Source organism: Oryctolagus cuniculus, chromosome 12 (assembly GCF_964237555.1).
Source record: "Oryctolagus cuniculus chromosome 12, mOryCun1.1, whole genome shotgun sequence".
Taxonomy (NCBI): domain Eukaryota; kingdom Metazoa; phylum Chordata; class Mammalia; order Lagomorpha; family Leporidae; genus Oryctolagus; species Oryctolagus cuniculus.
Genome location: NC_091443.1, coordinates 54,893,675 through 54,909,705, shown reverse-complemented (window position 1 = coordinate 54,909,705; position 16,031 = coordinate 54,893,675). Strand labels below are relative to the sequence as shown.

The 16,031-nt window shown below is 41.0% G+C and overlaps 1 protein-coding gene across 1 annotated transcript; it reads left to right on the top strand.

Annotated features, from left to right (window-relative positions):
- Nucleotides 1-11,426: 11,426 nt before the first annotated feature.
- Nucleotides 11,427-12,419, top strand: LOC100343332 (olfactory receptor 4K1-like). Its single transcript, XM_002717839.3, has one exon. The coding sequence runs from the start codon at nucleotides 11,427-11,429 to the stop codon at nucleotides 12,360-12,362; it is 936 nt and encodes a 311-aa protein (XP_002717885.2). The 3' UTR covers nucleotides 12,363-12,419.
- The last annotated feature ends 3,612 nt before the right edge of the window (nucleotides 12,420-16,031 follow it).

The following is a 16,031-nucleotide window of genomic DNA, read 5'->3' as shown; positions in this document are numbered from 1 at the left end:
GTTAATGGATTACAATGGCTTCCCCCCCATAATTTCCCTCCCACTCACACCCCTCCCATCTCCCGCTCCCTCTCCCATTCCTTTCACAACAAGATTCATTTTCAATTATCTGTATATACAGAAAATCGATTTAGTATGTATTAAGTAAAGATTTCATCAGTTTACACACACAGAAATACAAAGTGTAAAATACTGTTTCAGTACTAGTTATAGCATTACTTCACATTGGACAACACACTAAGGACAGATCCCACATGAGAAGTAAGTACACAGTGACTCCTGTTGTTGACTTAAGAATTTGACACTCTTGTTTATGGTGTCAGAAATCTCCCTAGGCTCTAGTCATGAGTTGCCATGACTAGCCTCTTGAGTTCGCTGACTTTGATCTTATTCCGACAGGGTCATAGTCAAAGTGGAAGTTCTCTCCTCCCTCCAGAGAAAGGTACCTTCTTCTTTGATGGCCCGTTCTTTCTACTGGGATCTCACTCGCAGAGACTTTCATTTAGGTCATCTTTTTTTTTTTCAAGAGTATCTTGGCTTTCCATGCCTAAAATACTCTCATGGGCTCTTCAGCCAGATCCAAATGCCTTAAGGGCTGATTCTGAGGCCAGAGTGCTGTTTAGGACATCTACCATTCTATGAGTCTGCTGTGTATCCCGCTTCCCATGATGGATCATTCTCTCACTTTTTAATTCTATCAGCTAGTATTAGCAGACACTAGTCTTTTTTTTTAATTTCAATATATTTATTGTTTTTTTTAACTTTTATTTAATGAATATAAATTTCTAAAGTACGATTTATGGATTACAATGGCTTCCCCCACATAACGTCCCTCCCACCCACTACCCTCCCCTTTCCCACTCCCTCTCCCCTTCCATTCACATCAAGATTCATTTTCGATTATCTTAATATACAGAAGATCAGCTTAGTATACATTAAGTAAGGATTTCAACAGTTTGCTCACACACAGAAACATAAAGTGAAAAATAATAGATGATTTTTTTAAATGATGATGAAATCAGATCAGACCTATTGTCATGTTTAATCCCAGTGAGAGTCAAGTTGGGAGTTGATAATTTCTTTTCTTTTTTTTTTTTTTTTTTTACAGAGGATCAGTTTAGTATACATTAAGTAAAGATTTCAACAGTTTGCACCCCCATAGAAACACAAAGTGAAATATATTGTTTGAGTACTCGTTATAGCATTAAATCTCAATACACAGCACATTAAGGACAGAGATCCTACATGAGGAGTAAGTGCACAGTGACTCCTGTTGTTGACTTTACCAATTGACACTCCTGTCTATGGCATCAGTAGTCTCCCTATGCTCCGGTCATGAGTTTCCAAGGCTATGGAAGCCCTCTGAGTTCTCCGACTCTTATCTTGTTTAGACAAGGTCATAGTCAAAGTGGAGGTTCTCTCCTCCCTTCAGAGAAAGGTACCTCCTTCTTTGATGACCTGTTCTTTCCACTGGGATCTCACTCGCAGAGATCTTTTGCCAGAGTGTCTTGGCTTTCCATGCCTGAAATACTCTCATGGGCTTTTCAGCCAGATCCGAATGCCTTTAGGGCTGATTCTGAGACCAGAGTGCTGTTTAGGACATCTGCCATTCTATGGGTCTGCTGTGTATCCTGCTTCCCATGATGGATCATTCTCTCCCTTTTTAATTCTATCAGCTAGTATTAGCAGACACTAGTCTTGTTTGTGTGATCCCTTTGACTCTTAGGCCTATCAGTGTGATCAATTGTGAACAGAAATTGATCACTTGGACTAGTGAGATGGCATTGGTACATGCCACCTTGATGGGATTGTATTGGTATCCCCTTGCCTGATTCTAACTCCACCATTTGAGGCAAGTCCGATTGAGCATGTCCCAAATTGTACATCTCCTCCCTCTCTAATTCCCACTCTTATATTTAACAGGGATCACGTTTCAGTTATAATAAACCTAAGAATAATTGTGTGTTAATTACAGAGTTCAACCAATAGTACTAGAACAAAACAAAGAGAAAATACTAAAATGGATAAAGTATTACATTGTACATCAACAGTCAGGACAAGAGCTGATCAAGTCAGTGTTTCTCATAGTGTCCATTTCACTTCAACAGGACACATGATGCTGAGTGAATCAAGCCAGTCCCAAAGGGCCAAATATCATATGTTCTCCCTGATTGGCGACAACTAACTGAGCACCAAAGGGGAAACCTGTTGAAATGAAATTCCTTCATTTGCAACATAAAGGATGGAACTCAGGACTTCAGATTGAATGAAGTAAGCAACAGAAAGACTAATACCACATTTTCTACCATACATGTGGAAGCTAAAATAAGCATACACACACATACACACACACACAAAAACACACACACAATTCACTCACTAAATGCTTATTGCTGGTGGATGGGAGGAGTGGGAGTTTCAATAACAAATAGGGGAATCTAGTTATGGTTCACTAATGTCACAAATATACAATATGAGATATGAATAATAGGGAAAGTAGGATTATGGGATATGGGAACTCTTTTCATTAAAATTTGGTTTTGGGAATTTGAAACTATTCTGAAACACAGCAGACTCATAGAATGGTAGATGTCCTAAATAGCACTCTGGCCTCAGAATCAGCCCTTAAGGCACTTGGATCTGGCTGAAGAGCCCATGAGAGTATTTTAGGCATGGAAAGCCAAGACACTCTGGCAAAAAAAAAAAAAAAAAAAAAAAAAAAACTAAATGAAAGATCTCTGCGAGTGAGATCCCAGTAGAAAGAACAGGCCATCAAAGAAGGAGGTACCTTTCTCTGGAGGGAGGAGAGAACTTCCACTTTGACTATGACCTTGTCTAAATAAGATCAAAGTCAGCGAACTCAACAGGCTTCCATAGCCTTGGCAACTCATGACTAGAGCCTTGGGACATTTCTGATGCCATAAACGAGAGTGTCAAAGTGTTAAGTCAACAACAGGAGTCACTGTGCACTTACTCCTCATGTGGGATCTCTGTCCTTAATGTGTTGTCCCATGTGAATCAATGCTATAACTTGTACTCAAACAGTATTTTACACTTTATGTTCTGTGTGGTGCAAACTGATGAAATCTTTACTTAATATATACTAAATCGATCTTCTGTATATAAAGATAATTGAAAATGAATCTTTATGTGAATGGAATGGGAGAGGGAGTGGGAGATGGGAGGGGTGCAGGTGGGAGGGAAGTTATAGGGGGGAAAAAGCCATTGTAATCCATAAACTGTACTTTGGAAAAGTATATTTACTAAATAAAAGTTCAAAAAAAAGAAACTATTCTGAAACAAAGGTTAAAATAAATAAATAAAATTTAAGTTCAAAACCTGAAAAAATTAAAATCATATCTCCTAAATTTAACAATGTTATATTTTCAACTTTCTTCCTTAAAGATGATCATTTGCCACTTACCTCAAAGCCTTTGAATATCTAGAAAACTTATAAAATATAGTAGAAAACTCTGTTGATATATTTGTGAAAGAGGCAGAAAATTTTCATGAAAAAGAAAGGTGTACAGTTTCTTTTTTTTTTTTTTTACAGGCAGAGTGGACAGTGAGAGAGAGAGAGAGAAAGGTCTTCCTTTGCCATTGGTTCACCCTCCAATGGCCGCCGCAGCCGGCACGCTGCGACCAGCGCACCGCGCTAATCCGATGGCAGAAGCCAGGTGCTTATCCTGGTCTCCCATGGGGTGCAGGGCCCAAGGACTTGGGCCATCCTCCACTGCACTCCCGGGCCACAGCAGAGAGCTGGCCTGGAAGAGGGGCAACCGGGACAGAATCTGGCGCCCCGACCAGGACTAGAACCAGGTGTGCCGGCGCCGCAAGGCGGAGGATTAGCCTAGTGAGCCGTGGCGCCAGCCATACAGTTTCAATATTTGAGGAATGATCATGCTGAAGTTGGAATAGAATGCTCTTTAACCTATAGGAGGCAGGATGAGCTGAGTACTCGCAAAAACAGATTAAACTGTCCAGTGAAACACTTTACTACTCGTGATTGAAAGAAATCACCCTGAAGTTAGGTGATTGTAAAATTGTGTGAACATCGGGTCAGTGCTGAGGCAAAGTGGATAAAGTCGGCATCCCATATGGGTGCCAGTTCGAGCCCTGGCTGCTCCATTTCCAATACAGCTCTCTGCTATGGCGTGGGAAAGCTGGTGAAGATGGCCCAAATCCTTGGGCCCCTGCACCCACATGGGAGACCCAGAGGAAGCTCCAGGCTCCTGGCTTCAGACTGTCCCAGCCCTGGCCATTGCAGCCATATGGGGAGTGAAACAGAGGGTGGAAAACATCTCTCTCTCTCTCTCTCTCTCTCTCCTCCTCCTCCTCCTCTCCCTCTGCCTCTGTGCCTTTCAAATAAACAATTAAAAAATCTTTAAAAATTTGTATGACTGGGCTGGTGCTGTGGTGCAGTGGGTTAAAGCCCTGGCCTGAAGCACCAGCATCCCATATGGGTGCCGATTCGAGACCTGGCTGCTCCACTTCCAAACCCAGCTCTCTGCTGTGACCTGGGAAGGTAGTGGAAGATGGCCCAAGTCCTTGGGCCCCTGCACCCATGTGGGAGACCAAGAAGAAGCTCCTGGCTCCTGGCTTCTGATCGGCATGGGTCTGGCCATTGCATGGCCAACTGGGGAGTGAACCATCGGATGGAGGACCTCTCTCTCTCTCTTTCTCTCTGCTTCTCCTCTCTCTGTGTAACTCTGACTTTCAAATAAATAAATAAATCTTTAAAAAATTGTATGATTATTTTATGACAGAAAGTTGAAAAATTATCTTTCTGAAATCAGTTAAATCAAATGATCTTCTGCTTTTAATGTATTCACCAGATGATGTTTTTTTTCTTTTCGTTTTCATCCTCAGAAAAATTCCCAGAAAAATTATTTTGTAAAACATAATTATTCCCACTGCAAGCTGACCTCAGATCTCTGAAGGACAATTTCTTATTTCCCTGGTGAAATTGGTTTCCTGGATGAGGGTAAAAGGCTTCATATTGTTCCAGCCATGTCTCATAATTGTATGATTGAGATGAAGGGCAGCAGATCCCTGCTTTAAGGAAGAAGATGAGAGCTTACTTACTTACAAAGATTTAGTGCACAGGTCAAATTGCTTCAAGTCAAGACTACATAACAAGTGCTTTCTATAGGAAAACAGAAAATAGGCAGCTTAGAAACAAACTGCGGGACACCAAATTTGGAGAAAAAAATGAATGAGTGAAACACAGAAATTATTAATATTGTAAGTATTACACACATTCTGAACATATTATTGGACTACAGAATAATTATATACAATCTCACTAAAAAGGTAATATGTTTAGCGCAGTGATCAGATCATAGAAAGAGCTGTACAGTTGCAATTGCTAATGTCATTACATAAAGCACATTTTCTAATTGCTATATATGTGTGTGTTTACAGATCATTGGAGAGATAACGATACACTATTTTTTTTTGACAGGCAGAGTGGACAGTGAGAGAGAGAGAGAAAGGTCTTCCTTTGCCGTTGGTTCACCCTCCAATGGCTGCCGTGGCTGGCACGCTGCGGCCGGTGCACCGCGCTGATCCGATGGCAGGAGCCAGGAGCCAGGTGCTTTTCCTGGTCTCCCATGGGGTGCAGGGCCCAAGCACCTGGGCCATCCTCCACTGCACTCCCAGGCCACAGCAGAGAGCTGGCCTGGAAGAGGGGCAACCGGGACAGAATCCAGCGCCCCAACCGGGACTAGAACCCGGTGTCCCGGCGCCGCTAGGCGGAGGATTAGCCTAGTGAGCCGCAGCGCCGGCCAATGATACACTATTGATTCTGCTCTGTTCTACTTTCACTAGGAAAGCAGAGTAAATTAGTATAGAGGAGATTTTCTAGATGTTCCTTTTCTTGAAAAATGTAGACTGGAAAATGATTTTCTGAAATCATCTAAATATCAGAGAATATATGTCAACACGAGAGGAAGTTATTGGTGTCTTAGTCAAATTGAAAACTCCATCTGAAGTCCAATTTCTGTTCCCCATATCTGTTTATGACTCTCCCACTGCACTGGTTTCAGGCATCTGTGAAAGAAATGCAAGATAACTTTGGTCAACAACGAAAAGGATGTTCCAACCTCCTCAGCATCTTTTAGGTTTTCTACATAGAAAATATTTAGTTGCTAGTTAAATAAGTATTTATTCCTTTTCAAAATTTGCCTTGAAAGAATAAAGAAGTAGCTACACAGAGCAGAGTAATGGTCAATAAGGTGTCCTTTATTGCTTTTGTTTTTTGGGATCATATAATCAAGTATTGTAAGTTAAAGATAAGAAAAGTCATGCATGCTTGTGGTTTGACAGTTCTAGTGACACATTTTAGATATGGATGGTAATGTAACATCACCTCTCTTATTATGTATTTTAGGATCTGAAAATACTTCTGTCTCTGAGGTACAGTGACCATGAGGAAGTGAATGATTCATTAATAGAGAAGCTTTGGGGTGTTATCTGCATAGTCTAAGGAACTCCCAGTGACTTCTATAAACTCCATTTGCTTCCATTACATAACACTCTACACTTTGAACTTTTGAGATGAAAGGAGCTTTAAGCTCTTATTAGGTCAGCCATAAGTAAGTACAATCTGCTGTACATATTTATTATTATTTAATAAGAAAATGGGATATACTATTGAATTTGTTTTGTTCTACTCGCATTTCAAAAGCATAGTGAGTTAGTACAGACATTTTCTAGATGTTTCATCTCTTTTAAAAATGCTTGGCAAATGATTTTTAAATCAAAATGACTGGTAAAATGATTTTCTAAAGTCATCTAAATATCAAAGAATTCCATCTCTACAGTATTGAAGATACAATTCATGGAGAATTTAGATATTTTCCATAAATCTGTTTCCACATATAAATGATTTTTGAAGAATGCACATGCTAGTAACTTTATATAATATATCATTAGGCTGGCGCCGTGGCTCACTAGGCTAATCCTCCACCTGCGGCACCGGCACACCGGGTTCTAGTCCTGGTTGGGACGCCGGATTCTGTCCCAGTTGCTCCTCTTCCAGGCCAGCTCTCTGCTGTGACCAGGGAATGCAGTGGAGGATGGCCCAGGTGCTTGAGTCCTGTACCCGCATGGGAGACCAGGAGGAAGCACCGGGGCTCCTGGCTTCAGATCGGCGCAGTATGCCGGCCGGTAGCGGCTATTTGGGGGGTGAACCAACGGCAAAGGAAGACCTTTCTCTCTGTCTCTCTCTCTCACTGTCTAACTCTGCCTGTCAAAAAAAAATAACATATCATTAAACATCATGTTTTTCTCTTCTCCCTTTCCTCCTCCTCCTCCTCTTGCTCTTGCTCTCATGTTGTTACTCCCTTCCCTTCCCTCCCATATAAATGCCTATAATATTCTACAGTGTAATGTAACACTTGAGATCACCATTGCACATTATAAAGATTTAGGAAGTATTCATTCCATTACAAAATCCAGGATCTGGCCGGCGCCGCAGCTCACTAGGCTAATCCTCCGCCTAGCAGCGCCGGCACACCGGGTTCTAGTCCCGGTCGGGGCGCCGGATTCTGTCCCGGTTGCCCCTCTTCCAGGCCAGCTCTCTGCTGTGGCCAGGGAGTGCAGTGGAGGATGGCCCAGGTGCTTGGGCCCTGCACCCCATGGGAGACCAGGAAAAGCACCTGGCTCCTGGCTCCTGCCATCGGATCAGCGCGGTGCGCCGGCCGCAGCGCGCTGGCCGCAGCGGCCATTGGAGGGTGAACCAACGGCAAAGGAAGACCTTTCTCTCTGTCTGTCTCTCTCACTGTCCACTCTGCCTGTCAAAAAAAAAAAAAATTAAAAATTAAAAAAAAAAATCCAGGATCTGAGATTCAGTCTCTGCAGAATTACAATACTTTGTTCTGTCACTCATATCATAAGATTTATCTTTACTTGTTCATTGAAAAGCAGCTGCAGTTTAATGAATGCAGTAACCATATAGCTTATAGGTTCATAAACTAAGCAATTCCTAGTCTAAGCTTCTCTGTGGCTGAATTCCCTTTGTTATAAAATGTATACAGGGATCATGGCTGTCTTGTAGGGTTGTTGTCATCACCAAAAAGGCTAAGCACATGTAATATATTTAGAGAGTGACCAGATCATATAAAGGGCTATACAATTTTTTTGACAGGCAGAGTGGACAGTGAGAGAGAGAGACAGAGAGAAAGGTCTTCCTTTGCCATTGGTTCACCCTCCAATGACCGCTGCGACCGGTGTGCTGCAGCCGGCGCACGGCTCTGATCAGAAGGCAGGAGCCAGGTGCTTCTCCTGGTCTCCCATGCGGGTGCAGGGCCCAAGGACTTGGGCCATCCTCCACTGCACTTCCAGGCCACAGCAGAGAGCTAGCCTGGAAGAGGGGCAACCGGGACAGAATCTGGCGCCCCGACCAGGACTAGAACCAGGTGTGCCGTTGCCGCAAGGCAGAGGATTAACCTATTAAGCCATGGCACCGGCCAGGCTATACAATTTTAATTGCTAATACCATGACATAAAGCACATTTTCTAACTGCTGTGTGTGTGTATTTATAGATTATAGATTATTCTGTGATTCAGCTAAGTAGAAAATTCTGTCAAAAATTAATACCTCTAATTAGAAGGATATTTTCCTATGATTATAGTGAATTACCGTTAGTAAGAAATATAATAATATCTTTGTGGCAGTAGTATCAAAATGTGTATACATATTCTATATCAAGAATAATGTGTTGCCTACTAGCTGGATAATTTTGAGCCATCTAATGAAATTGTAATGCTTTCTTATTAAGCTACCACAATATTTAATAAGGTTTATAAATTGGATGTTATTGCATCTTTTGTAGTGTTAAATTTTCTCTCTTTATATTCATAATTATAGCTCTTTTGGACTTTTCTAGTATTTGAGATGGGAATGTCATTTCACTCCCATGTTTATTTTCCTCCTTCTCTCCCCTGCCCATATGAACACATGATCAGATATGCCAGGATTGTCCCAAATCTTCCCCATGAAGGTAAATGTCCCAAGATGGAAGTTTACACCTAAGTCAGCTTTATATTTTTTTTAAAAAAAATTAAAGATTTATTTATTTGAAAGTCACAACTGCAGAGAAAGCGGGAGCGTAAGAGAGAAGAGAAGGAGATCTTCCATCTGCTGATTCACACCCCAGATAGCTACAAAAGCCAGGGCTTAGCCTGGCTGAAGCCAGGAGCCAGGAGATTCATCCAGGTCTCCCACAGCAGTGTTGGCAACCAAACACTTGGACAATCTTCTATGCTCTTCCCAGGCCATTAGTAGGGAGCTTGATTGAAAGTGAAGCAGCTGGAACTTGAACTGGTGCTCATCTGAGATTCTGGCTTTGCAGTCAGCTAAACCTGCTTAGATTCTGGAGTAATTTAGCTTTCTGTGTTGTTTTTAAAATTTGATATAATGAGCAAATGCAAAGATGGAAACACTGGGAAAGGTAAACTTCAGTGCTTCAACATCCAGGTTAGAATGACATGGGGTTGGCACTGGGGCTCAGTAGGTCACGCTGCCACCTGTGATGCTAGCATCCCATATGGATTTGAGTCCTGGCTTCTCTGCTTCCAACCCAGCTCCCTGGTAATGTGCCTGGGAAAGCACAAAGGACAGCGCAAGTGCTTGGGCCCCTGTCTCCCATGTGGGAGACCTGAACGGAGTCCAGGCTCCTGGGTTCAGCCTTGCCCAGCCCCAGCCATTGTGGCCATTCTCTCTCTCTCTCTCTCCCTCTCTCTCTGCCTCCCTCCCTCCTTCCCTCTCCCTCCCTCCCTCCTTTCCTCTCCCTCCCTCCTTCTCCTTGTTAATTCAGCCTTTCAAATAAAAAGATAAAAATCTTTTTAAAAGTTGCATAAAGAAAGCTTGTAAACAGTTTAAACATATTTAATTGGTGCATTTTTGGTTCTTGATACATATTCACTTTGAAATATTAAATATTTATCATTTGTGGTATCTCAACAACCTAATTCTAACAAAGTACTGAAGAATGTAAGGGCACAGCTTCAATCAACATAAGGACAAATGAATATCTTATGTGCTGTTGTGTACAAAAAGCTAAAGTTGAAATGTGTCCTGACCTGCTTCAGGAAAGTTAGTTTTTTTTCTGGGACTGACCACAGATTTGTAACGCAAAATGTAAAAACAACAAAAAAAAAGGAGGCAATTTTTACACTACTTAGATTATCTCTCTTGACAATCTATTATGTGTTTGAAATATATCATGTATAGTCCCATGAGATATTTCCAAAAAAAAAGGTACTACAGATTTTGATAAATTCAAGGGAAAAATGTCACATCCAGAAGAAAGTGTTTCAGAATACATTTGTGGTCAGCAATCCATCATACTTTGTTGGTCTTAATGGAACAAAAGTTGAACTTTGGTTGGCTGCTAATAAGGATATATGAAATGCTTTGAATTTCAGAGACATTATTGGTGTTATCATCACATTTTCTTTTTTTTTGAAATGGCAAATTGTTGCAATCAAGCTCCTCGAGATGCTTCCAAATGCTGTATAACTGATTCCAGAACAGCAGCCTAGTTGACTCACCCTCGCATGACGGCCAGTGATGACCAAAATTTGCTTCTGGTGTACCTTTCCCAATATAGCTTTCTATAAAAAAAAGCTTGAATTATTTATTTGAAAGAGTTACACAGAGAGAGAAGGAGAGGCAGAGAGAGGTCTTCCATCTGCTGGTTCACTCCAGAGTTGGCTGCAATGCTTGGAGCTGGGACAAGCAGAAGGCAGGAGCCAGGAGCTTCTTCTGGGTCTCCCACGTGGGTGCAGGGACCCAAGGACTTGGGCCACCCTCCACTGCTTTCCCAGGCCACAGCAGAGAGCTGGATTGGAAGAGGAGCAGTCGGGACTAGAACCAATGCCCATATGGGATGCCGGCACAGCAAGCAGCAGTTTTACCCACTATGCCATCAGCACCAGCCCCCCCCCAATATAGTTTTTACTGCTCATTAACAAGCCCTGTTCTCAGCCAGCCCTCTTAACTGTGTTTTTTTCCTACTATCCTGCTGCTTGAAATAATCCTGTCATTCAATTATGACTGACAAATCTCAAATGTGTTTCAAATAAGTTTTATTTGACTTAAAAATATGTTGGGATAATCACAATTATCTTATTTCCATTTATGATATTAATGTATATTTGCCCATTTCTGATTTTATTTTCTAAATATTTGTAATAATTCTAATTGTGATAACATCCATATATAATCCTCTTTTCCATACTTGTCCAAGTTTCCATGGCAGTCATGTGTTAAATATTAGTTCATTATTTTTGAATATTTCCATAAAGTAATTTGACTCATTTGAAAGCTTATAATATTTTTATCAATTGGATACATTATAATACTAATTTCTGTGACATTTTCTTCGTTTTCTCTCTTTAGGTCACTGTAGATTGGATTCATGGGTCACACAAACGATTCAGTAGTGTCTGAGTTTGTACTTCTGGGGCTCTCTAATTCTTGGGAGCTTCAACTTTTCTTTTTCGCCATCTTCTCAAGCATCTATGTGGCCTCACTACTAGGCAACGTCATGATTATCGTCATCATTTCCTGTGACTCCCAGCTGAGCTCTCCTATGTACTTCCTGCTCGGTCACCTTTCTTTCATTGATATCTGCCAGTCCAACTTTGCCACCCCCAAGATGCTTGTGGACTTTTTTGTTGAGCACAAAACTATCTCGTTTGAAGGCTGCATGGCACAGATATTTCTTCTTCATAGTTTTGTTGGAAGTGAGATGATGTTGCTTGTAGCCATGGCATATGACAGATTTATAGCCATCTGCAAGCCCTTACGCTATGGTACAATTATGAGCCGGAAGCTCTGTGTCATTTTTGTGTCTATTTCCTGGGCAGTGGGCATTCTTCATTCTGTGAGTCACTTGGCTTTTACAGTGGATCTTCCATTCTGTGGTCCCAATGAGGTAGACAGCTTCTTCTGCGACCTTCCCCTAGTTATAGAGCTGGCTTGCATGGATACATACAAAATGGAAATTATGACCCTAACTAACAGTGGCCTGATCTCACTGAGCTGTTTTCTGGCCTTAATCATTTCTTACACCATCATTTTGGCCACTGTCAGGCGCCGGTCCTCCAGTGGGTCATCCAAGGCACTCTCTACATTAACTGCCCACATCACAGTTGTAATTCTCTTCTTTGGGCCTTGTATTTATTTCTATATATGGCCATTTAGCAGATTTTCTGCAGATAAATTCCTTTCTATCTTCTATGTAGTTTGTACACCCTTACTGAACCCCATCATCTACTCTCTGAGGAATGAAGATGTAAAAGCAGCAATGAGGAAGTTGAGAAACCGTCATGTTACATCCTGGAACAACTAGGGATCACCATGTAGCAGCATAACCCTTAGAGTGAAGAGCCTGCAGAATATCACAGAATTGTGCCAAAACTTTCGACTTCTGATATTGGTCTTTGAGTCACTTACCATTTTTTTCCCAAAGGCAAAGGGCATTGCATAGAGTCGATGCCTGTATATATTTTAAATATAATTTTCTAAATATTTTTTGTTGTAATTTTAAGTGTATTTTATCTTAAAAATATCTAGAGGTACTTTTAGAGATTCTACTATGTGCAAAATGTAATTCATGTTACCGATCTTGCAATTTTCTTCAACTGAACATGTGATTTTTTTATTCTTTGTTATCAAAATGGAGAAAGAAATTGAATTCCTGATGTCTTCATTCAATTTATTTCTTTTTTTAAAAAAAGATTTACTTATTTTATTTGAAAGTCAGAGTTACACAGAAAGAGGAGAGGCACAGAGAGAGAGGTCTTCCACCCAATGGTTCACTCTCCAGATGGCCACAATGGCCAGAGCTGCACCTATCTGAAGCCAGGAGCTTCTTCCAGGTTTCCCACGTGGGTGCAGGGGCCCAAGAACTGGGGCCTTCTTATACTGCTTGCCTGGGCCATGGCAGAGAGCTGGATCGGAAGTGGAGCAGCCAGGTCTTGAACGAGTGACTATATGGGATGCTAACACTTCAGACCACAGCGTTAACTTACTGTGCCACAGTGTCAATTTATTTCTAACACTATTTTTAATATTGGCATAGAACATTATGTTTTATGACATGAGTTTCAACATGTTGATATATTGTGTTAGAATATCTTTTCCGTGTGTGTACTGAATATTTTCGCTATTTATAATTTGATTATTATGTTTGTTTATATATAATTTTCTGTATATGTAACTCTACTTCTATAATTTTTTCTGTTTTCTTTTTTTATTATAAACAGTTTTATTTAGTAAATATACTTTTCCAAAGTACAGTTTATGGATTACAATGGCTTTTCCCCCCTATAACTTCCCTCCCACCTGCACCCCTCCCATCTCCCACTCCCTCTCCCATTCCATTCACATCAAGATTCATTTTCAATTATCTTTATATACAGAAGATCGATTTAGTATATATTAAGTAAAGATTTCATCAGTTTGCACCACACAGAACATAAAGTGTAAAATACTGTTTGAGTACAAGTTATAGCATTGATTCACATGGGACAACACATTAAGGACAGAGATCCCACATGAGGAGTAAGTGCACAGTGACTCCTGTTGTTGACTTAACACTTTGACACTCTCGTTTATGGCATCAGAAATGTCCTGAGGCTCTAGTCATGAGTTGCCAAGGCTATGGAAGCCTGTTGAGTTCGCTGACTTTGATCTTATTTAGACAAGGTCATAGTCAAAGTGGAAGTTCTCTCCTCCCTCCAGAGAAAGGTACCTCCTTCTTTGATGGCCCGTTCTTTCTACTGGGATCTCACTGGTAGAAATCTTTCATTTAGTTTTTTTTTTTTTGAGAGTATCTTGGCTTTCCATGCCTAAAATACTCTCATGGGCTCTTCAGCCATAACTGAATGCCTTAAGGGCTGATTCTGGGGCCAGAGTACTGTTTAGGACATCTGCCATTCTATGAGTCTGTTGTGTATCCTGCTTCCGATGTTGGATCGTTCTCTCCCTTTTTTATTCTATTAGTTAGTATTTGCAGACATTAGTCTTATTTATGTGATCCCTTCTTAGACCTATCAGTGTGATCAATTGTGACCTGAAATTGATCACTTGGACTAGTGAGATGGCATTGATACATGCAATCTTGAAGGGATTGTATTGGAATCCCCTGGCACATTTTTTTTTTTGACAGGCAGAGTGGACAGTGAGAGAGAGAGACAGAGAGAAAGGTCTTCCTTTGCCATTGGTTCACCCTCCAATGGCTGAGCGGCCGGTGCACTGCAGCCAGCACACCGCGCTTATCCGATGGCAGGAGCCAGGTACTTATCATGGTCTCCCATGGGGTACAGGGCCCAAGCAGTTGGACCATCCTCCACTGCACTCCCTGGCCACAGCAGAGAGCTGGCCTGGAAGAGGGGCAACCGGGACAGAATCTGGCACCCTGACTGGGACTAGAACCCAGTGTGCTGGCTCCGCAAGGCTGAGGACCAGCCTAGTGAGCTGTAGTTCCGGCCTCCCCTGGCACATTTCTAAATCCACCATTTGAGGCAAGTCCGATTGAGCATGTCCCAAATTGTACATCTCCTCCCTCTCTTATTCCCACTCTTATATTTAACAGGGATCACTTTTCAGTTAAATTTAAACACCTAAGAATAAATGTGTGCTAATTACAGAGTTCTACCAATAGTATTAACTAGAACAAAAAAAAATACCAAAAGGGATAATGTATTAAATTGTACATCAACAGTCAGGACAAGGGCTGATCAAGTCATTGTTTCTCATAGTGTCCCTTTCACTTCAACAGGTTTCCTTTTTTTGTGGTTGGTTAGTTGTCATGGATCAGGGAGAACATATACAGATGCTGGCAAGGATATGGGGAAAAAGGGACACTAACCTACTGTTGGTGGGAATGTAAACTGGTTAAGCCACTATGGAGTCAGTTTGGAGATTCCTCAGAAACCCAAATATAACCCTACCATACAACCCAGCCATCCCACTCCTTGGAATTTACCCAAAGGAAATTAAATTGGCAAACAAAAAAGCTGTCTGCACCTTAATGTTTATTGCAGCTCAATTCACAATAGCTAAGACCTGGAATCAACTTAAATGCCCATCACCAGTAGACTGGATAAAGAAATTATGGGACATGTACTCTATAGAATGCTATACAGCAGGTAAAAAATAATGAAATCCTGTCATGTGCAACAAGATGGAGGAATCTGGAAAACATCATGCTGAGTGAATTAAGCGAGTCCCAAAGGGACAAATATCATATGTTCTATTTTCTTTTACATTGTTTAATACATATGTCTACTTATTAGAAGTCTTTTCCAAGTATTTAATGCCATCATCATTTATTTTCCAAACCTTTTTTTAAAAATAGGATAAGTTGATAATAGTGTATCCCATATTCACTGAAAAGTTTAAATATTTTAGAAATTTTTACAAACATGATAATAGTTAGATTTAAAGAAAAAGGTTATACCCACATTTTCTTTAGAAGATTTATTTATTTATTTCAATGGCAGAGTTAGAGAAAGAGGGAGAGAAACATAGAGTGATCTCCTATCTGCTGGTTCACTCCTTAAAAAGCTGCAACAGCCAGGACTGGGCCAGGACAAAGCCTGGACTCAGGAACTTCTCCCAGGTCTCCTACGTGGGTGTCAGAGTCCAAGGTCTTGGGTGGTGATCTTCTGCTGTTTTCCCCGCACATCAGAAGGAAGCAGGATTTGAAGTGAAGCAGCTGATACTTGAACTGGCACCTGTATGGGATACTGGCATTACAGGGGGCATCTTACTCCACTGTGCCACAAGGCAGCCCTTCCATATGTTTCTAAAACAAACAACCACATAATATGATAGAAATTATCTGCAACTATGATGTAATTGAAAAATATTCTATCATATTTCTTTGAAACCACAAAAAATGAAATTCCTGTAATCTATTAATAAAGATAAAAAGTCTATTAAGTATTATTAAATTTCCCTGTCAAATGTTGTTCTGCATTTTCCTCCTGAGATTTACACTAGAAAAAAGTTC